The sequence below is a fragment of the Ruditapes philippinarum genome, unplaced genomic scaffold, assembly GCF_026571515.1.
Source record: "Ruditapes philippinarum isolate M1 unplaced genomic scaffold, ASM2657151v2 ctg5038_1_1_1_1, whole genome shotgun sequence".
NCBI classification, from domain to species: Eukaryota; Metazoa; Mollusca; class Bivalvia; order Venerida; family Veneridae; genus Ruditapes; species Ruditapes philippinarum.
Genome location: NW_026855504.1, coordinates 15,132 through 40,383, shown reverse-complemented (window position 1 = coordinate 40,383; position 25,252 = coordinate 15,132). Strand labels below are relative to the sequence as shown.

Below are 25,252 nucleotides of genomic sequence, written 5' to 3'. Positions count from 1 at the left end.
GAAATTTTGTGTTAGACCGTGGATGTGAGCTATGTATTTACTGATCTTGCGATCAGAAAATACAAAAACATGTTGTAATAAAAATTTATTTTCCTTTGATGTTATATTAAGTAAATGATACTGAATATGTTTTTAAAACATATTTAGGGCCATATTATTTTTCACTCTACTAACATACCCGAACAGTAAACAAGTATTCCGAAATTTACAAAGAAAATAATGAAATTCGGAACATTTCTTAGATATTAATTTTGTTTTTTATTCAACACTTTAAAACTTCTTTGCACAGTTGTCTGCCAGTAATCAAGTGGCGACGCACTTTCGTCACTATACCAAAAGTGGGTGGGGTAACGCGCGCAGAATCATTATCAATGCTGTCGTACTAATGCTAGGAGAAATCCATTATCAGATGTTGTCTAAACGACCTCTTATTCTTTTGAACCGATCTCCTCCTATACATTTAGAAATACCATCGATATTTTCTTTGTCTAGATATGGTCCTTCTCACAGGTGTGACTGTACTGCAATTCCGTCACTTTGTGTGTTCTGGCTATAATGATAATAAAAAAGAATTTTCAATAATCGTTGCAAAAATATACAGAAATATTTTTGATAGGTGACTGTTGTCAAATATGTAAATGTAAGAGCATTTTGTAAGAAGTATTTATTTGTACATGTAACATTCCCATTGTTTAGCATATTTTACACAACGTGTATGTATAGTATTTATTTGGAAAAATTGAAAATAACATACACATAACAAAATTTGATTTTTTTTCTCTCAAATATGGCTTATTAAATGCCACAAGATAATGATTGGTTAAAATGTCACGTACACAGATATAAGAAAGTTATAGTATGAATCGTGACTTTATTTCCTATAAACAGTTGAAATTTATGAATTTTCTATACAACGGAGTATCATCATGGACATCAAATAAGAAGAACGACTGTGGCGCCGTTATATGTCGCAACAATCTAAATACCGCACTTGCGCCTAAATGTCGCACTATTGCAGCTAAATATCGTAATCATCGCTAAATGTCTAAAAACAATTTTATGGTAAATAACGCAAAACTACCGTTAAAGGTCTTACCGTTAAATGTCATAACAATACCGCTAAATGTCGCAATATCTAAATTCATGTTTAACAACACGTATTATGACAATATTAACGTAATGTATATTTTATCTAGGGACAAGTTATCTATCAGATAGAAAAGGAGTTGCTGTGATGAACGAAGTTATTGGTTGAAATGGAAGTCATCTTAGACGGTATTATAAATTGACGACCACAATTCATGTTAAAACGGCCCTTATTGATAAAGAAACATGTGTATTCGTTTTTTATAACAATCCAGATGTCGTGATTTCAAGCTACGGCATCAGTTTGAGATGGATCCAACACACCGAGAAGTTTATTCTAGAGAAATTCAATTAAAGTTAAATCATAGATAAGACTTTTTAAAAAAAATATTTTGTGCCGGCCTTTCACCTACAAGCATGTTTTGCGGTTTTGCCGATCTGAAGGTATTATACAATATGTGTTATTACTTTGCCTCAATTAAATAAGAGTTTTACAAATTCCGTTGATGCAATCATCACCTAAAGTCTCGTATTTAAATATTAACCCAATGTGTTCTTGAGAATGTTATAGGCGTCCGAAGTGAAAATGCTGCTGTTGTAGTCAGATATGTATTTTCGAGGCTTCCTTTGACGGAAAATGCTCTGAAACTTGCTAACATTCTGACAGAAAATAAAGCTCACTGTTATATTAAATTTTATTCGTATTGTAACTTTATCCACATTTGAGGCTTTAAAGTTACATTTGTAAAAAAATTGATGACAGAAAAATGTTCATCTGAAAGATGCATCCAAAAAGCTTTTTGTTGACACGCAGTTGCAGGACAAAACAAGATTCACTACGACCCAAAATTCGTATGTATGTAAATAATCCATCTTGAGGAAAGTTTAAAGACAAATGCTACAGTTTCATAGACAGAGAGGCAGACTGAAAACTGTATCAAAGAATGCGTTTAAACTTTTAATGAGCTTGCATCAAATATGACCACTGTTATCAGCACTGCACCTTAACACTACTGGAACCGAAATGATTTTACCAGTATAGAATACATGTATGTCAGGCTGCACATCCGTGCAGACAGAACAGGCTCTGTACTTATGGCTGACTAACTTTAGAAATGTCTTTCTGGATATTCCAAGATTAATAAACAGTTCTAAATAAAATAAGTACAAATTCAGGAGGTAAGATAAGACTTGCAAATATGTACAGCCTTACCAGTGTAAGTCAAAATTGTCAGCTGCTCAAGTTTAATCTATTATTTTTTTCTTGCAGCCGATCACATTACCTTTCCAATTACAATTAGAATAAGTCAAATATAGAAATTACATGCATACTTTGGCAAAAATGCCCCCAGGTTAAACCGTTTATATTTGAAAATAAAGTGTGAAATGTATTTCCAATATATGATGCGTATAAAACGTATTTGAAACGTTCATGTTTTGCAAAATTAGAATAATCTGTTCTTTACAGAGAATGATAAGTAGAAAAAACTTCAAACTAATAATTTTCCAAGAAATTAAATGTTCTCTTACTAAATTTTCAAAGCGAAGTAAAAAGGACGTTACCTGATACCCCGCTTTGTTTGCGTTACTATTGTTGAATATAAACCAATTCAAGATATATCTAAGAAATCAAGCCTACTTATCAATAAAGCTAAGAATATGGCATATTTATCTTTTTTATTTTTTCACTTTTAAAGATTAAATTATTTCTTTCAAAGTAATTAAAGTATACGCTCTCGTTCTGTCAACACATGACCTCATTATATATTTTATATTATACTTTATTAATCGTATTGCCGATTGTAAATTAAGTTACTCGAATAGCGCGTTTATTAAGAATTATCTATAATTATGACGGATTTAAATATATATTCGCTAAACATTAATGGCTTAAAGGCCAAGGATAGACAGAATTATCTTAAAGAATTTATTTCAGGAAATAATATTGATATATTATGTATTCAAGAAACGTTTATTAACTCGTTTTATTCCGCCAGAATTTGTGAAGAAAACTTGGGCTTCAAAGATAGAATTCTTTGGAGTTACGGTTTTAAAAGAAGAAATGGTGTAGCCATTATACTTATAAATCCTTCTATTATATGTCAGAAGTTTGATACCGATTTCGATGGCAGATACATATATGCTGATATTAGTTATTATGATAAATCATTCAGAATTTTTAACGTTTATTCTCCCACCGATGAAATTGAAAGAAATGATTTTTTTAAATCATTGAAAATTCATCTTGTCTCGTCTAATCACTTGATACTTTTAGGTGACATGAATTTTGTTTTTAATACAAGTCTCGATAAAATAGGTGGTAACTTAGAAAAAGGCCAAAGTGGATCAAAAATATTTTCAACATTGTAAATGAATTCAAGTTAGTGGACTGTTACAGAAAATGCTTTCCTAAACAAAGGGCTATAACTTGGTTCAGGAACTGTAGCAAAGGTTTTGTTGGTTGTAGATTGGACAGAATTTACATTAGTTCTCTTCTTTGTGATAATATAAAAGAATGTAATATTTTGCCATGCACTTTATCTGACCATGACTTCGTTTACTTAAAATTAAAAACAAACAATATTATTTCTTTTGGTAAGTCTTACTGGAAATTTAATAACTCTGTCTTAGAGGACGAAGATTTTATTTTTGGTTTTGAATATTATTGGCACATCATATCTCGAACAAATGAAATTACACTTAAATGGTGGGATGATATGAAAATTGAAAATAAAAGATTTCTGTTTTGACTATTCTAAACATAAAAATAAGAATTTGTACAATCGTTTGAAAAAATTCGTAAAACGTATCAAGAACTTTGAAAATATTGAGATAAGCAAAATTTATTGTTAGAGATTAAACAAATAGAGAATGAAATGTTAATCGGGTCAAAAATTAGAAGTAAAGTGAAACTGATAAACGAAAATGAAAATCCTACATCTTATTTTTGTAGCGTTGAACAAAAGCACAGTTATGATAAAACTATATTGAAAATTGAAAATAATGGCATTATTTATGATAATACTGAAAATATTTCATGTTGTTTTAAAGATTTTTATAAAGAATTGTATACTTCAGAACCTATTGATGAAGATTTGTGTCCCCTTTTTCTTAGTGAATTACCACAAGTTAGTACAGAAGATAACAGTTTTGTTGTCGAAACCTTTTACTAAAGATGAAATATTGAAAACTTTAAAACAGATGGATCATACACATTCCCCGGGTTGTGATGGTTTATCGTCCTTATTTTACGTTACATTTTTTCATTTATTTGGTGATATTTTTGTTCAATTATTTGATAAAATATATAAGTGTGGCGAAATGTCTCCGTCTCAAAAGTTATCGTACATCACACTTTTGTGTAAAGATAGAAATAATCCAACAAGTATGAAAAATTATAGACCTATATCACTTCTTAATGTTGATAGGAAAATAGTTTCAAAAATTTTAGCTAATCGCATTTCTTCAGTTATGCCAAAAATTGTTGGCATCCACCAGACTTGTTCAATAAAAGGTCGCTCTATTTTTGATAATTTACACTTAATTAGAAACATTTTTGATTATGTCGAACAAAAGCAACTATCTGCATGTTTTATAAACCTTGACCAAGAAAAAGCTTTTGATCGTGTTTCTTGGGATTATATGTTCAAAACTTTAAAAGCCTTTGGTTTTAGTGATTTTATAATTAAATGGATTCGTACGTTATATAAAGATATTGAATCTTCTGTAATAGTAAATAATCACATTTCTTCTCCATTTAAATTACATCGTTCCATAAGGCAAGGTTGCTCTTTATCTCCATTTTTGTATGTTCTTTGTATCGAACCCTTTGCCATAAAAGTACAAAAAGATTGCAATATAAAAGGTATTACCGTTCCTGGTGGTTCATATGAGTGTAAAATGTCATTGTATGCAGATGATTACACGGCCATTTTAACTGATGATAAATCAATGCGTTATTTTTTTGATGTAGTAAAACTATACGAAAGAATTTCCGGTTCAAAAATAAATTATCGAAAATCCAACGGTATGTATTTAGGGAAATGGAAAAATAGAGCGGATCATCCTTTCGGTATTTCATGGGTCAAACATAATAAATTATTAGGTTATAAATTTGGATTCAATTTAAGTGAGGATGACATATGGCAAAGTGTATATAAAAAATTTGGTAAAGTTTTAAATCTAAACAAACAAAATAATATATCTTTTAAGGGCAAGAGCACAGTAATAAATTCTTTAGCTTTTTCAAATTTGCTGTATTATCTTACAGCTGGTGTTATACCTGAACACTATATTAATCTTTTCCAAAAATCATGTTTTAAATTTTTATGGAATTCCTTTTTTGAACCTTTTTTGAATCTCCAGGAAAACTTTATATTTGCCTTATCGTGAAGGAGGACTCAATATTCCTAATATAAAACTAAAATGGTATTCTTTATTAATAATTCATTGTCAAAAAATTATTAAAAATCATGATGCAGTCTGGTGCTTTTTTGCTAGATACTGGATTGGATTAGATCTTAGAACTTTTAATAGTGATTTAGCAAAAAATAATTATCCAAAAAGTGAATCTGTCCCAATATTCTATCAACATTGTATGAATGCATTTAAATAACTATTAAATATTCTTCCGAATATTTCGTTTGATGTTAAATATCCTTCAAGCGTGATTTATAGAATTTTATTAGATAAAGACATGTATGTTAAATGTGTTAGGAATTTTCCTAATATTAATTTTAAAAACATTTTTAAAAACATTCACTCAAATGCAATAGATCCTTGTCATAGAAACATTTGTTTTAAGTTGGCTCATGACGCAATAACTGCTAATTATAAAGCTTTTATAATGTCAATGTCAAAAACAAAATATTGCTTCTTTTGTAAGAAAATTGAAACCACTTCACATCTTTTCATTGAATGTACGTTTTTTCGACCAATAAACATGATTACTTTACATCTTTTAAAACTTGTTAGTGATAACAAAATTAAATTTTCAGAAAAAATATTTCGGTTTTTTGATTTGCCTTATTTAAGTAAAGACCTAAAATATACATGCATTGTTATTCTCTCTATTTCGAGATATGTTATTTGGTTTTTTAGATCACGGAAAATTTATAATAAAAGAAGTGCAACAAAAGAAGATACTTTGAATAAATTTTTCTCTTTGTTAAGATTTAGAATTATTTTAGATTTTAAAAGATTATCAGCCTTGAAATTTATACAATATTGGAGCCAACATGATATCTGCACTTTAAATGCCGAAGATGTTACTTTTAATAAAAATCTCTACTCTGAATATTATGCCAAACTTTTATAATACATGTATGTACATGTAAATCCCTTTTCAATCGCTTTTCATAAACTACAAATAATAAATACATATATTCTTCAATACATATATTCTATAATGTAATTAATTAAAGTCAAGTCATATAAGGTATTTAGTTATCCTTATTTCTGTTTTGAATTTACGAGGATTCTTCGTTGTGCGTTTCGTCCTTACGGAGAAACTTTTCTGTTGTCGGTGGGATGTTTTAACCCATCGGACAGAACAGACATTCCGAAGTCGGCATAACAGTTTTACCTGGGATTATGTTATAAAACTGTATGAGACAGATCAGCCCAGCTTGCATGCTTTTGTTGGTCTGTCTCGTTACACTCCTGTTTCATTATTTTTAGCTTTAAGTTTTCCGTTAAGTCACATACCTGGTTAACATCTCCTAATGATTTAATGTACATGCATACATATATACATATAATTACGTATATTTCATCTAAATCATTTGCAAATGTAACCCAATCAAGGGATCATTATTTCATTTTATTTATCCTTATATATCATTTCATTTCACCCATTTTCATTGTATATGTAACCCAGCATTGGGATCATTACCTCATATCACTCATTTACTTTCATAATTATATATACATGTTTTCATCCTTTAAAGTACATTTTGTATATTTCAGGTATGTGTGTTTTTCGTTGAAACGATGGTGGCTTTGGGATCATATTTTTTCGGCTAACCTTTCTTTTTAAAGACAAAGCTAAGTTTTCTTTGAAGTTTCAAAATAACCTACGTTTTGTATATCACGTTTGTCAGACGGGGTTCGGCGGTGATACTCCGGGTTGGCTGGCTTTGGGACAGTCAGCTGGGTGTGTCATTCGCAGAAGCCCGTCTGAGTCTAACACCTGTAATAGGTGGCACAAGGTTGGGCCTATTTCGCGCCACCCCGAGAGTTCGGACTTTTCCCACCCGGATTTTTGGGGTTGCGCGATCTGGAGGTTACTTGTCTTTGTGTTTATTTCAAAATAGCTTTTTTACTTTCTTTCTATTTTAAACAATATCTAAATTTGATTTCGCTAGTTTAATTAAAACGTGATCAAAATTTATTCTAAAATTTATAAATACAGAGCAAATACAAGCTTTATCTTTTATCATTTATTACTAACATATATTGTAAACCCGGTTTCTCTCTGTTGTTTCCACAAAATACATATGTTTTATTGATTTAATTTGGATTTTAATACAGTATATTGAGACATTATGAAACAATACAGACATTATAAATACCAAAGTTTCACTATTTTCATATTTTGAATGAGGCATGTGTTTATAATATTTTGTGTTAGGTATCCCATCCATGTTTGGTATCCGCAATGACTCGCTTTGCGTGGAATTGCGGATACTTATCATGTATGTAAAGACAATCATTTGTAATTAGATTTCACTTATATGTATATATTTGTTAAGTTTCTCTTTTAAAAACCGGGTCCTACTGCTTTACAGTAGGATTTTTATCTGTAAATATCATGAATAAATTTATGAAAAACAAAAAAAAAATTTTTAACGTCTGCCCTTTTGAAAGGGCGGACAACTCTTTGTCCCTTTCTCGTATGAGAATGGGAGTCCTCGATGCATGTATGTGGTCGCATGGTCGAAACTTGCTACTAATATGAAAATGTTTTCAAAGGTTCTATGTTTTTTTTTCGCCTGGTGCAAAATCTGAATGTTCATAAAAAATCTTTTGAAATTGTAATAAAGAGTGTTAATAGCCACTTTAGGATTTTGTACTACCAGGTTCAACCAAATAAGAATTTTAAGTTTTAGGGAAATTAAACCTGTTAGTAATAACAACTTTGTAACTATAAAATTTTAAAAGCTTAATTAGGAGAAATAAAGATATTATTAGGAATTGAAGCATAAAATCTTAATTGGAAGCAGCTTGAAAAGCCTAAATATAAAATAAAAACCTAATTTGTACTTTCTATTCTTTTATACTTAGAACTAATATGGTCATTTTTCCTAATAGGTTTTTAAACTTCTACCGAGGATATGTATAGTCCTAATTAGTTTTCAGACATTAATTGTAAAAAGATATTTTATCTCTCATATTAAGGAAAATGAGAGTCCTTATTATACTCCTTATTATAAATGAAAAAGTCCTTATTAGCCTTTCAAAACTCCTGGAAAGAAGTAATAAAGTGGTAATGAAACTTCTTTTTTTACGGTTTTAAAAATGTTTTTAGATCTTAATGACTTTGCTCCAGATGGTTTCATACAAGAAAACGTTGTCGTTTTTTATAGAGATTTTCGAGCATGCGACCACATACATCGATGACATGTAAGGAAAGTAACAGTGCGCCCACACGCATCACATGATTCCCTTTCTCTTACGAGATAGGGACAAATTCTTGTCCTGTTGTCCGTCATTTTATACAATAAAGAGGAGCTTTTAAATGTATGCCATTACCTTACGGGTTTATTTTAGAGTTGTGTCTTTAATTGTTTTATATACAACAATAGTAACGCAAACCAAACTGGGTATCAGTTTACGCCCTTTTTAGTCCGTTATGAAATTTTTAAAAAAAGTCATAATTGATTTCATGGAAAATTTTCAGTTCTACTTTTCATTCTATGCATTTTACGGAATTGTTTTAATTTTGCAAAACATAAACATTTTAATTAAATATTATGTATTTCAGACTTTGTTTTCAAATACGTATCTGTTGGCATTTTTGCCAAAGTGCACCTTCAATTTATATATTCGTCTTCTGTAATAAAAAAAGATAATGTGGTGGGTTGCAAGAAAAAATATTTAATTTGAGCAGCCGACAATTCTGACACTGGTTAGACTTTTCATATTTGCAACTCTTATTAGCAAGTACCTTACCTACTGAATTTGCAAAATGCACTTTTCAAGCTTTCGTTTTTTAAAACTGTCTATCAATCCGGGAATATAAAGGCAGATATTTCTAATGTAAGTCAGCCATAAGTACGAACCGGTTCAGTCTGCACAGATGTGCAGCCTGACATACATGTATCTATATACTGGTAAAATCATTTTTTGGGCCCCCTCGGTCTGAAGGTTTCAGTGTTGTTCCAAAAGTCAGGGTGTACATTAAATTTTGGGTTTTTTTTTTAAGCTAAAATTTAAAATTTAAAAAAAAAAAATTAAACATTTTTAGTTTTTAATTTTGCCCTTTATGTTATGTTTAAATTTTAGCAAAAATGCCTTTAAATAAAAATTTCAAATTTTTTATAATTTTTCCAAGATGAAAAAAATTATCAATGCGAAAAATTTTTATCGAAGTTTGGGACAAAAGTAAACCTTATTTCAAATCAACATCAATTCAATACTATTGCACATTGCATGAAAACAAAACGAATGACCCCTACGTTTATGATCTCAACATTAAGTGGCATAACAGATTATTTACATACGAAACATGTTAACTACTTAACATGTTTTTCTGTCATCAGAAAAAAATACAAAATGAATAGTTTAAAGCCACAATGGTGGATACTGTATAAAGGTATAAATACGAATAAAAAAAATGTCGTAGCTCGAAATCACGACATTTGGGTTGTTATAAAAAACATATACAAATGTGTTTTATCAATTAGGACCTCTTTGGCATGAATTGTGGTCGTCAATTTATAATACCGAATAAGATTACCTTTTGCGACATTTAGCGGCAATAGTGCGACAATAAGCCGGCAAGGGTGACATTTAGCGTCGTTGCGTCATATAAAGGCGCCACAACGACCACTTTCATATTTATGCAGAGTTCTGTGATTGATATTATGTCAATATGTTTAAAATCTGATCTGATTCATGCCAATAGTTATTCAATAGTGCGTGAAATTCGTACCAGTTGTGACGTCACCCCTGTTAAAATTATCTGTAGAACTGCTTTGATTTTGAATAATTTAATAATTTGTTATATACATTGATTTTATTTATTAAAACTTACGTAAACTGGCTAAGAAAGCTTTGTTTATCTCACCTCATAAGTTATTTATCAGCTTATGGTCGAACATTTATTTTATCAGACATAACTTCTATGAGACAGATATTTTATCAGACATAAATTTTTATTAGACATATACTTTATCACACATAAATCTTATTAAACATGAATCTTACCAGACATAGAGTTAATTAGACATAAATATTAACATAGGCATATCTCTAACCAGACAATAATATTGTAAAATATAAATCTTTTTAGACATAAATCTTATTAGACATATATCTTATGAGACATAAATCTAAAAAGAAAAACAAAACTGGTTGTGGGTTTTATTCACCCGTGAGTGACAAGATAATTTGGAAGTATCAAGTTCTATCTATCAAATGCCATGTATTTTTCAGGAGCAATTTCCATATGAAAGGTTTCCTGTCGAAACAAGCTCCCAAATGTTTGTATTTGACATATTATTGTTATTTATTATAAAATAGCACGAACTCGTTTTCTCACGGAACCGTCTTAATCTAATGTACCAATACTAAGACAAAGAAATCACAGGGAAATCTTAAAATCTACCGTTTAATAATGATTCTTTGTTGATTCAATACTGTTTCTTCGGTATAAATGACAAATTTACACTAGTGTTCTGTGTAGAGTGGTTATCTGATACTTGTATACAGAAAATTAATAAGTCTTATGCCCGAGAAATTCACGAAATGAGAAAAATTTGGGGGAAACTGAAGGAAAATAAAAATTTTTTAATGGAAAAGTTCCTTTAAAATTTTTTAGTGGTTATGATAAAAATTTTTTTCCAAATTTAGATCGTTTAAATTTTTTTTTATGTTTGTTTATTGTTTATCAGCTTTAAAAAAATAGAATTTTGTTTTAAAGGGTTTTAAAGGGGAAAAAATTTAATTTTTGCTAAAAAGACCCAATTTTCAAAAAAAGAAATTTACAGAGCTCGAAATATATATATAAAAATGGGAATGACCTATTTTTATAATTATTGGAGGTCATTCCTTTTTCTTTTTGGCTGTAATATAATAAAAATAATCTAAATAATTCTTAAACTCTAATATTTGTTTCAATTAAAAGTGCGTTATGTTAATTAAATCATGATATTTTTTTAATTCGAAACAAGTATATTATCTTCTTGCGTAGACGTTGTTTTTTCATAAAGGTCGAACAGTGGGTTTATACCAAATTAAAATAATTAACTTGATAAAAAAAATCGAGCATACCTTTTATTTTTCAGTGGTTGTCATTGCAACGTGTTTTACCTCTGTCACAGCGTTCACAGATGATTCTTGTAGCTCAAAGGTGATTGGTCAGAAAGAGAACGCTTGCTTTGCGCATTACAATCTCACAGAAGCCTTTAGGTTTGGACTTCCTCAGCCAGCACATTTGACCCTGTTTACACACAGCATGTACGACTTATGCCGGTAAGATACTGAACGTTTACTTGATTCTTTAAGGGTTAAAGGTCAAGGTCGTTTGATTATTTTCCCCAAAGTGCAAATTCGAAGCAGGAAAGTAAATAAGATTTAATCAAAACACCCTTTGCTGAACTCGAACTCTCATAAGGAAGATGCGAGAGGTCATAAGTCAATGTCCTTATCCACTTTTTTATGTCTATTTTTATTATCAATTTTGATAAACAAATTCAACCAGGTAATATCCTGTTTTGTATTTAAATATTAATCATCATTATGCGTTCTTTATTTTTATTTTACTTTCAGAAATATTGTTAACTTGACATCATGTTTAGAAGATGCGATGACGACATGTGGTGATCCATATTTTGATTTTAGCTCATACAGCAATACAATCAACAAAATTTGTAATCATAGAAACCGTAAGTTACTTCACATCATAAAGCAGCATGCCTCCAGATTCATGTTTATATTCATAGAAAATTTAAAAATGTATTTAATTAGCTGCTTGTGTCCTGGCAAAAGCCGCGGCGAGTGACTCTTCAAAGTAGGCATGGATGACGAGGAAAGTGTGCTAGTGTACGTGAGCCTCTAGGACAGAGTGTAACGGTACGAAGGACATGCCCTTTGCTGAAATAACACCTTTTCAGGGCTAACTCCTTTTCATATTGTCTCGGGTTACTGTACATTTAGATTGGCCGCCGTACAGTGACTTACATTTGGCATAAATTTCATATCTTTGGCAAATACTCTGCGGAAATTGCATGGTGATAAATTATCACCCCTTTGTGCTTCAAATTTGAAATTAAAATTAAGGACATGACTGGTGACAATTCCGGGGTCTGTACTTCCTTAACAGACGGATGAATCTTGAATCTGTTTACTTTTATTTTTAATCTTAGTACATTTTTTTCAAGTTGTTTTATTTACTTGAAATATGTTGGCTCATTTGGAGGCTTGCAGCTTCAATGCCGCCTGTTTACAGTTGGGCGATGTTTAAAAATTCTGTAAAGCATAATTTATCATAAATTAGTAAATTAGTAATACTGCAGTAAGTGAATAAACAAATGAATGAATGCATGCATGAAGGAAGGAAGGAAGGAAGGAAGGAAGGATAGGAAGGAAGGAAGGAAGGAAGGAAGAAAGGAAGGAAGGAAGGAAGGATATTAATTCATTAATTAATTAATGAACAGATGAACTAAAACAAATGGAGTACAAAGAAAAGAAACACACGAATAAAAAAACTAATAAATAAATAAAAAAATAAATGAAGGAAGGAAGCAAAGGAAGGAAGGAAAGAAGGAATGAAGGAAGGAAGGAAGGAAGGAAGGAAGGAAGGAAGGAAGGTACAAACGAAGGAGATAAAAAGAGGATGAAATACCCCACAAATAGACAAATATACAAAACAGCGCAGTACGTAAAAAATCAAATGAACAAACGAATGAACAAACGAAAGAACAAATGAGCAGACAAATAATAACCTGGTCGAATACAAAAATGATTCTGCTACGCTAAGAGAAAGATAATTTCAAAGCCAATTATAACAATACTGATTCAGACAGACGACTCAGTTTATAGCATTGTAAATATAATTCAATAAATAAATAAAAGATAAACGCAGACGATAAAATACATCATTAATAACAAACAGATATTAATTATGTCTGTGACTTAATAGACTTGTCGGATATGAACAAAATTTAACAACATAAAAGAACTGTGTGAATGACAAATGTTTATTTATTGTAATAATTATATATATGTATAATGTTATAAAATTGTTTATGGTGGATAATATAGTGTTCCGGTCCCTTTTGGGCTGTTGTCTATTTTTTTGTAAAGGCGGTGCGAAGACAGCCTCCACCACCAACCCAATCCCCAAACACCGAAAAATAATAAAAATGGAAAGTGTTCGTGTTTAAAGGGAGTTAGTTTTTTTACATAAAGGGACTGGAAATCTTTTTTTTTTTTCCTCCTTCTTCTTTTTTTTCGAATGTTTAGGCAATTTGATGAAATAAAGGTTCGTGTGCAAAATTCCAGATCATTATTCTTTCTGTTATTCCAGAATAATTATTTTTATTGTGCAAAATGACCCTAAAAAGGACGAATCAAACCGGACTGAAATCATGCAAGATTAACTCTTAATACATTTCTTCAAAATATAAAATACCATTTAGTCTATGCAAGAATTTTATATTTATTGCTTTTGCTTTTTTTACCTCAGTATAGATCAGATAAATTTTGTATTAAAGTTTCAAGAAGGTCAGTAGTAAAGCACGTATAACTGGATGATACTAAACACTTTAATAATTTAATGTTTTCATTCCACACTTTGGATATTGATGAATAAAGAAGCTTAAAGAGATACCACTGAGGGGTTGGGTTTTTTTTACATGATGGGACTGGAAATATTTTTCAGAGATTTTTGTACCATTTGATCTAGGTCTGGAGTAGTAACTTGTGAGCAAATTTCATTCCTTTGCCCTGTTTTGCAATAATAATAAATTTTATTGTGCAAAATGACTTAAAATATGAAAATCGCCGCAACGCTTTTAACTCAAATTGGGCTAAGGACCACACACACAAAAAATCGATATTCAATTTAAATTTGAGTCCATTTCTTTTTTATCCTTCGGATATTTTGCCAATTTAAGTCCTTCGCATGATCCATGTAAGAATTTCAAATTTTATGTTTTATGCTGTTTGACCTCAATTGAGCTCTTAAATCTCGATGGATATTCTTTTTAATGTTTTCAGTATTTTATGCTGCAGAGACGCATTGTGAAATGATAGACACACTACAGACATGTATAGGACAGTACAACACTGATATTCAGGATTTAAAATATCACATCTATTTAAACAGGTCTGAAATACCACTTTCAGATATGTGCACGTAAGTTAATTCATTGTCATCATAACAATTTCAATTGAATAAGGTGTCCATATACTCTTTGTTTTTGTTTTGTTTTTTTCAAATTTCAATTTTTTTTATTTATTTATTTTTTTTTTTTTTTGAAGTTAAGGTAAAATCGTTAGTAACGCTACTGAATTTTATTTTAGAAATAATGCATATTTACCTTTATACGTAATGCATATTAAAATGTTAAAAAATATATAATATTTTAGTTCAAAAATACATAGTGGCCTATATATTTACAAGACAAAACAAAGCAGTTAAATGTATTACTGAATTTTTGCGCCAAAGGTTATCGGCATTTTGTCATGACTTAAAGCAAACCACACTGAGAGAAATAACTGTAAAATAAGCTTATAGATGATGTAAAATTACCATACGTTCATATGATTTTTTTTTATGATTTTCTCAGAACAATGCCGAATAATGTTAAAATATAAAGTGCATGTAGGACGAATATAACTATTTACCAGAAAGATGTCTCACATACAAAATTAAAAAACAACCTTTTGATTATCTTTAAAGATCTTTTCTTGTTTTAAAATTAAAATGTCTAAAATTGCCAAAGAACTTTTACTGCTATACATCAGGAAAATTCAATTATTGCAACATCAAGCTTTGATTTAATAGATTAATCAATATAATGTTAAATGCGTTATCTCATAATGTTCGGAGCCAGATTTATGTCATTATCATACAAATATTTATTTAATATTTTTGAATCATAATAATATTGAAAAAGTATATAAAAATAAATAAACAAATAAAGATAATAATAAATAAATTGTTATATTGCATTTCCCTTAGCCTATTGTCGATAACAGGTTCCACCTATGTGCCGCGAGTGCAGACAAAAATCAGCTAGCGCATCCGTGACGTCTGATCATGGCCTGTACATTTGCTTCTCAGTCGGTACTTTTTAAAATAGTTTTGTCCAGATTAAAAGATTTCAAATTTCTAGCAGATAGAATATATGTTTAAAGCATATAGAACATAAAGACAGAATTAAGAGCATAAAATGCTATTCTGAATAAAATATATTCATATAAATGAGATCCTAATTATCCAGGAATGAAACTAGCTAACAGTTTCTTCCTAATTAAATGCGAAAAATACAAAAGGACTTTAAGATTCAGTTAACAACAAATTTGTGAACTCATGAACAGTAATAATGTTAGACATTGTGTCTAAGATCAGTAGAGTGTGAAGATGAAAACAAAAAAAGTGATATTCATTTCCAATTTGACTCAGAGAACAGTTATTACATATTCTTTATGGAATTCTATGGTGGCTGATTTTTGCCATATCGTATTTTCGTGCCGCGGGGCGCAAGACAAAAACACGAAAATACGACCAAATGTCGACTTTGTCGTATTTTTGTGTTGGCGTCCGACGTCCTGGAGAGCGCAAATACGACATGGCACAACTCAGCCACCATAGAATTCGATTTTTCTTAATTAAAGGAAGGTTACATATTTAGACACTTATGTGGGATTAACAGTCTCAGCCATAATCCATTGATCTTAGTAATCGCACCGTACGATTGTCACGCGTTTATAAGTGCGCTGTGGATGCTTTTAAGAAAGGACATTTATCACGATATTTTATCTTCCCTCAAATGATTGATAAACGCCACTGCAGAAATCTCTAACTTATGCATGTTGTATGTTCTTTCCCTGAATGTGTAGGAGATTACGTTATAAAATAATGTTATCTTATAAAAAAAACTGCTATCAATAATATTGCTAAGGCTTTATTCATGAAAAAAGTTGTCTAAAAGCGTGCTTTTGAACAAATTTACAAATAACGATTACATTTTTGTTCTTTCCAGAGTTCTTCAAAATACCCGAAATTGTTTTCATATCAACGAAACGGCCGAGTGTAAACCCGAACTGAGTGAATTTCTGACGTCATTATACCGGGGCAGATTTTTGCCGGCAGTTTGTTCCAAGAATGCCGTCGTCAACACGAACAGTTGTAGAAGAGTGCATTTTTCAGTTTCACAATTTTTGTCTTTATTTACATTTTTGACTTTTATAAATAAAATATTATGTCTTTATGGTTTTGATAGCACCAATGTTTTATTTCATTTTACATTATAGCATATAGAGTATAGCGAAAAAGATTTAGTTTATTTCATAAATGAATGAATATATTTATCGGTAACTCGTTTATTTCCGGCTAATTTCGTCACAGTCCTTATCGTATACTTATCTGAATAACGTTTTTTTAACGAGTTGACAAAGATTTAATGTTACACGCTTATTTGATCGCTGTAAGACATGGAAAGTTGCGAAATACTCCGAAGTTTCTCGAAGATGTGACGTACGTTTCCGTCTTAATTTCTATTTGAGCATGACTTTAATACTGCACAAATGTGTGTTGATTGATTCTGAATGATAATTAATTTGTTTGTTTCTTTCTTTCATTTTACGACTTTTCCCAACAGTAATGATAATTAATAATAAGTACATGTTCATTAATTGTTTCACGCACGTGTGTAAATATGATGTCACGATTTCAACTTCATGAATTTGCGATTTCAACTTCACGAATTCACGATTTTACTTCATGAATTCGTGAAGTTTAAATCGTGAATTCATGAAGTAGAAATCGGATATTCATCAAGTTGAAATGTCCCCACCGGTCTTTCGTACTAATACGTGTTGTTGAACATTATGCTTAACTTTTACTTTTCACAGGAAAGAAATTTACATATGTCTTTGACTTTCTTTTCAATCCTGTATTATATCATGTTGTTGTACATAAGTTTATATGTTTGAACTTTATAGAATAAATACTGTTTAAACCAAATGATAAGAAAAAAACCAATTAAACATTTGCGTGCTTTTAATAAGATATTCAAATATTAATGTACTTTAGTTCAGGTCTGCTTCAAAACCACAGACTTCTGCATGTTATCCTAGCACTATTATCAAAGCTTGAAATCGCCTGGAATTTTTAATTCTGCAATCTTAAAACACTGCCACACGTTTTAACAAGTTATGAAATGCTATTGTGTAATTTTGTAAGTTTGAATATATATTGTGTAATGTTCTCCTTTTTATATGCTCTATATGCTCTTAAGTTAAATACATATTTATACTTGATCATTTTATTTTATTTTTTATTTGCCTTATTTCTTCTTAATATCATATGTCTTGGGTAGTGTCATCTCTTTGACATTGTCACAATCACAACAAAATAACATGAAAATTGCACAGTCGTTTTGACTGAGTATGTAAATGAGGGATAAGTAAAATATGCAAAATCCCTCAAGCCCCCAGCACCGGCTTGAGCGGCCGGTACTCAATTCTCAACACTGTAGTTGCTGGAATCCATAATCCCGAAAGACCAGAAAAATAGAACAACTCTAAAGTGCGGTACGGGACAACGTTCTTCATTTCCACACGTACTTGACACCTGCTGTTCATTTTTGTATAATTTCAAAATTAATCTCTAATCAAAATCATTAAATCAATCAATCAATCAATCAATCAATCAATCAATAAGCTCACCTATTTTTTAACAATATCATTTACATATTAGTGGCCTTTCTCGGATATACGTTAGAAATAATGTTGAATATTAGAAACTTTTCAAGTCATGTCATAATTGTTTATTTGTTTGATTGATGCAGATTATCGTTAATGCAAAAATAATCACCACTGATGACATCCAACACTCCCTTCAAATTGTTTTGCAAATTTGCACGATCATTAACGTCATTAACGATTTCGATTTTGAATCTACTTGTCCCTCACCCCTGTATGTTCATATCTCGCCAGTGACTTTCATGTAAAACGCAGGAATATCGGGGGCTCTACTCAGATGAGTTGCTCATTTGTGTCTGAAATAATGCAAAAAGGAGTACATTAGGCCTTCCTATCTGTTAAACTGAAAAATCGTCGTGTCTATGTGACGTAACCACCATCCACCATAATAATAATAAGAATAATAAGGATAATGTTCCTCACAAGTAAATGAGATATTCAGATATTGACCCTTGCGTAAGTTGCGTTATAACAGAGGCAGAAGAAAATGAGTATTTGCTTTTATTGTGATAATATGCAAATCGGCAATTCTGGTTGAATTATTTTACGGATATTGGTTCTTTTGTGCGAGTAAAAGTAAATAATTCTCTTCCATCAATTTACCGCTTCATTTCTTAATATCATAAGCGCGGGCACGAAATGAAAGTCGTCTGCTTTTAACTTAAGATTTTTGTCAACATTTAGTAGTCAGTGACAGTCACAAGGCATTTAGTGAGTTTGTGTTATCGTTTTTAAACTTTTGCTTTTGAGATGAAACATAATTGGCCAGAATGTTAAATGTCATTGAATATACACTTACCACTGATGAAAATGTGTCGGACAGGCGATTATTTCTACGGTGACAATTCGAAAACACATAAAAAAGATTTGTATTGAATTTAGCGGGGGTGGGGGAATGGTAATAATTTTATTCACTTCGAAATGGAATTGATAAATAGGAAAAAAAATAAAATGATTTATGGTAGATTAGAATTGATTAATGGAAAATATTTACATTAAAAAGACATTGAAATTCACTTTATTCAAATGAAGTAGGCAATTAACGTAATTGTTAATTAAAACAATACTTTTATATTCAGATGCCACAGTGTAGGCCCTAATCAATATATCGACACAGTTCTGCCGTCAAATAATTCGTTTGTACAATGCAAAACACGTACCAATGTTGATTGAAAACACAGATAGTGTAAGTGCGACCTTCAGCTTTTATTTTTATTTGGAAAAACAATTCAATATTGATTCAAACTATGTATTTCAATAATTTTATCTTCATATCACTATTATGCCTTCTTCAAAACAGCATCCCGAGAGCTATTCATAACGCTTCAGTATGGTGGCTGATTTGTGCCATTTGTGTTTTCGCCCCGCGACCCGCAAAGCGAAAGTCGATTAGCAAGTCAAAAAGGGGGGGGGGGCGGAGAGAAAACACGCTTCTCAGAAGTCAAAGTAACAAAAGGGTTGAATTCAATTGAAATGTGCATAATGTCAAGTTAAACCCTCAAAATATACACGAATGGTATCGGGCCCATCGAACCGCGTTGCAATCAAATCCACCACCGTCTGCGTTGTAATCATTTTTTTGTCACTTATTTTATTAATAGGCAATAACAATTATCAAAAGATCCAAAATATGGTTATTTTGAGAAAGTATTATTCATACGATGTGATGCCGTTGTATGATGGGGTCGTGGCCGTGTAATAAGTTGAAAGAGCACATATGTGGGCTCCCGTCTCACTAGGTGTTTCCAGAAAAACATTACAACACACTTCTAAAATCGTTTTTCATCTCACCTATTTAGGAGTATCAAAGACCTAATATTTAGGTTTTTATTACTCCTCATTAATAGTGAAATAATCCTTATTATGCTTTAAGAACTCCTAAAAATGAGCAAAAAAATCCTAATTAGGATTTTAAAACTCCTTATTACGAGTTAAACATGTTTGAAGAGCATTAAGATTTTGCACCAGATTTTGACAACGTGGTTATTTTGTTAGAGATTTTCGACCATGCGACCATACGGGATCGAGGAAAGTGACAGCACAACCACATACACGGGCAAACATCTTACATTGAATTTTAATCTAATCATTCTAAAATAAACTTCTCGGTGTGTTAGATAAAGCTCAAGCTAATGCCGTAGATCTCAAGCTAATGTCGTATAGATAGAGTCCTCAACAACTGGGTTGCTAAATGAAAAGAAAAAAAAACAGATATGTTTAAGCACTAATGTGCTCTTTGGAAGAAATAATGGTGGTCAATTTTTAATACAAACAAGATGACTTTAATTTCAACCAATTATTTTGTACATCACAGCAAATCCTATCCTATCTAATATATAAATAGTCCCAGATCACTCACATAACGTTAATATTGACACAATACCAGTTGCTTAACATGAATTAAGATATTGCGACATATAACGAGTTAACGGTAAGAAACATTTGTGAGACTTTTAAGCTAAATATTTTGAGCGGCAATAGCGCGACATTTAGCGTCAAGTGTAACATTTGCGATGTGACATATAACAGCGATTCAGCTGGCCCCCCTATGCCAGAAGAAATTTCTGGCATGGGTAAAACTTACGGAAAATCCAATCCTATACGAAAATTAGTAACTGTCTGTTTTGTTTGATTTGAAGCCATATTGACCTTATAAAGGCCATATTGCGGCTTTCCAGCCATACCTGTGAATACCACTTTGTATCACATTTCCGACACAAGAAAGACACCTGTGTAGGAACGTCGATCTTCTGCAAGCTAGTTGGATAGCTTCTACGCATCAAAAATGCAAAGTTTCTGACAAGAACCCACAACGTTGAAGGACAAGTAATTTGAAGTGGACAACCTCAATCACTCGGGCAAAGAGGTCCCATAAACATAAAGTAAAAAACACCCAGCCAATTTGTACTTCTATACTGATTTCTGTCTAAAATAGTTTTGTTGACATATTCCAAATTCATGCAAGTTTAAATAAATTCTATGTAATAAATGACTAAGGATAATAATTTGACATTAATTATACTGGAAATAGCCCAATGATTGATGCATTTTATTATTTACGAACTTACATTAATTAATTCAAAACAACGCTTATTCTCATTATCGTTTTCAGTAAGTTATTAGTAAATTATCATTTAGAAGTATATTCTATATACATGTATTTCTTTTAATCATTGTTGCTCTCCTAGAATGTCATCTCTGCATTGCTTTCTGTTCATCACATGACAACGTGAAAGTTCGACCTTATGAATGCTTTATGTCTATGTCGTCAAATTACCACTTAACTTCTACTTTAAAAGAACAAGTCAGTCAGTAATGGTCACAAAAATCAAGAAAATAACTTGTAGTGTTTCCCTTTCTGACAGCATCATTTGTTACCTTAGTACCATCAATAGCTTATTTAGATTTGGAAAAACTAACACCAGTTTCTGTTTGAAGGCATTGTTTTTTGTTGTTGTTTTTTGGACCACTTTATTTTAAATTTAACGTAATTTTCGGGTAAAAGTTACTGTTTTGTATACCTGGTTTAGAATTCTTTTTTATTGAGTATAATTATTTTATGTGAGTTTTTTTATTATATGGATGATTACATTTTTTAGGCAGCAGTTATATTTGTGGTTTGAGACCCTGATAATGCAATTACCACAAATTTGCTGCTATTAATTGCTTTAATGCTCATAGACATGACATGATGTCTTGATGAAACAATGTGTTCAAACTGTTATTATTGAAATGTTGTGTAAACTAAGATGAGAAAATAATTTTAGATTGGTTTAATGTTGCTTTCTGTCCATCTGTTTTGTGAAGAATTAATTTCTGATTTAATAGGTGAATTATGTTAATCATTCAATATTGAAACAAGACAATGAGAACTTAATATTTGATAAAAATCCTTCAGAATTTTATTCTTCTCTCATAAGAGAGAAAATAATATAATTACATATTTCTAATAGTAGTATTTGAAGGTTGAAATATACATTGTTTGAATCAATATGGTCATAAAATACAGATGCCTTTGTACATATAACAATATTCACTAGCCAGACCACCACACAATTAAGACCACTTTGGTCCATGACGTTCAACACGTTGACTGCCGTATTTGGTGTATTTTGATATAAGGTTTCAGAGGAGAAATCTTATAAAAAGATACTGTATTTTCAGTCACAAAAGAAAAAGTAAGTTTGCTTTTACAATTGATAGATATTACTACGTGGAATTAAAGCAGTAAAAACTTGTGATCTGTCGCTTTTAGTATGTCTCTGTCAGTGTCTTAACACCAAGTATTTGACTTTACAGACTCTCTCTCTAATACATAAAACGTGACCAATGGCTGTAAATCATTTCATAAAATCCATACAGACTGCTATAACCGACGTTTCTCCTTAGATAGTGAGACACGCGCATTAATACAACACGCGTTCTTTGATATTTTTACGCAAATTGCGTCTAAAAAATTAATAGTTAAATATTGTTTATATGTTTGTGTGTTAAACAGAATTTGGACTTTTAAAGTTATAACTTGTATTACATATCTTTGATTAAGCAGAAAATCGCCGAGCTTAACTAACTTGTCTGTTACGCTAAGTAAAGACTTGATCTAGTGCTTAATTCAATAAATATTTTTCTATATATCTTTGAACAAGAACACAAACATTGTGTTTAGTTGGGCTTTTTATGTTGCTTGGACATATGGACTAACATATATCTTTTTAAATAGTTCGTTGAAAACGTGAAGCACATTATTTGCTGTCCTAAAGAAAACAGAAACTAATTATTTTATAGAAATTTTGTGAAAACGTTAGGCGATACTGCATGTGAACTGATAGAATTAATTCATAGTTGGAGAGGACATGTTTACCTTTCTTAATTTGAGAAAATGAACGGGTTTGGTTATCAATTGACGGGGACAATTCTAGGTAAGTAATGCCTTTTTATTGTCATTGTTCTTTTTATTGAGTTGTGTTTTAGTTGGTTTGAACGGATCAACTATATTTTGTTTTTGAGGAGTTATAATTTACTGAATATATATATTATTAAAGCAGTGCGCACCAAGATTCATGCTAATTGTCATGAAACATTTTAAAATCAAATTAAAAATTTTAAAAGTAAAATAATGTCAAGTAATCATAGAAAGTAATCTATTGCAAACGGTACATAATATCTAAGAAATTTACCCGAAGTAGGTCTGAATATCTGTTACTGCGTTAGTAATGTAGTAGCAATATGCATGGACATATACTGCGAAATCAGTCATAAATTTGATATAACATGTAAATTATTTCTTGAATTGGGAATATTTTTACTTTTCTTAAAGTCTTAGAACATTTTCTCAAGATAAATTTTCTTGAAATATTTTGGCTCATCTGGACACGTGCAGCTTTAAGACATCAAAAGGGATATAGCAATTTTTTATTATACAGTATGTATGTCTAGTTTAAAAGCTAATGCACATAAATGCTAAGAGTATATGCATCATTAATTTAATTGCAAATCTGTCTTTAACAACCTAAAATATCTCAAGACTAGTTGGAATCTTGAAATTCTTGAAAATATTTTTTTTTGTTTTAATGCAAAATTCGCTGTTCAGAAATTCAGAAAGTGTTGTTGTTGTTTTTCAGTAAATCATTTCTATTTCGTTTTTACACAAACAGTTCAACATAGTTGAAAGTTTGAAGGTGTTTGTTTTAGAATCTTCTAACTACATGTAGTTGAATCGAAATGTTTGCAGGAAAGCGTCTTCGAAAACCATCGATATTTTCATTGTCTAGATATGGTCCTTTTCACAGGTGTGACTGTACTGTAATTTCGTCATTTTGCGATAATCTGGTTAAAATGAAACTTCGATAGAATTTTCAATAATCCTTACATAAAATATACAGAAATATTTTTTTGATAGATGACTGTTGTCAAATATGTAAATGAACGAACATTTTGTAAGAAGTATTTGCTTGTACATGTAACATTCCCATTGTTTAGCATATCTTACACAACGTGTATGTCTGAAAAATTGGAAATAACATACATTTAACAAACCTTGATTAAAAAAATGTTTCTAATAAATGTCACAAGAAATTGATTGGTTAAAAAGTCACGTACACAGATATTAGAAAGTTATGAATCGTGACTTTATTTCCTACATATAGTTGAATTTCATGAATAAATTAACTTTTCTATACTACGGAGTATCATAAGGGCCATCAAGTAAGAAGAACGACTAATGTGCCGTTATATGTCGCAACAACGCTAAATGCCGAACTTACCGCTAAATGTCGCACTATTGCCGCTAAATATCGCAAACATCGCTAAATATTATAATACTTTTTGCCGGTAAATGTCGCAAAACTACCGTTAAATGTCGCACCATTTTCCCTTACCGTTAAATGTCATAACATAACCGTTAAATATAGCAATATCTAAATTCATGCTTAACAACTCGTATCATGACAATATTAACGTTATGTAGGTGATCTAGAGACTAGCTATCTATCAGATAGGAAAGGGTTGACTGTGATGTACAAAGTAATTTGTAGAAATTGAAGCCATCTTAGTCGGTACTATAAATTGACGACCACAATCCATGCCAAAGAGGTCCCTATTGATGAAATACGTGTGTTAATGTTTTTCATAACAACACAGATGTCGTGATTTCTAGCTGTTGTAGGCAGACATTTTTTTTCGAGGCTGCCTCTGATAACGACAAATGTGTTGAAACTTTTTAACATTCTGACAGAAAAAAAGCTCACTGTTTTATCATATTTTTTATATTTTGTTAACAAATTTTGATGACAGAAAAATGTTAATGTAAAAGATGCATCGAAAAAAGCCTTTTATTGACACGCAGTTACAGGACGTAACAAGATTATCTATGACCAAAATTTCCTATGTAAATAATCTGTTATGACACTCACTGTTGAGATCATAAACGTTGGGTCATTTGTTATGTTTTCATGCAATGTGCAATGGTATTGAATTGATGGACTCCTGTGTGATTTGAAATAACGTTAAC

The 25,252-nt window shown here is 30.9% G+C and overlaps 1 protein-coding gene across 1 annotated transcript in view; it reads left to right on the top strand.

Annotated features, from left to right (window-relative positions):
* Nucleotides 1-25,252, top strand: part of LOC132743575 (uncharacterized) — a gene marked incomplete at both ends in the record, with an annotated part of 51,216 nt that overhangs the window by 12,701 nt on the left and 13,263 nt on the right. The window contains 1 exon segment of the mRNA XM_060732110.1: nt 12,079-12,194. Within this exon segment, the coding sequence (XP_060588093.1) occupies nt 12,079-12,194 (116 nt within the window).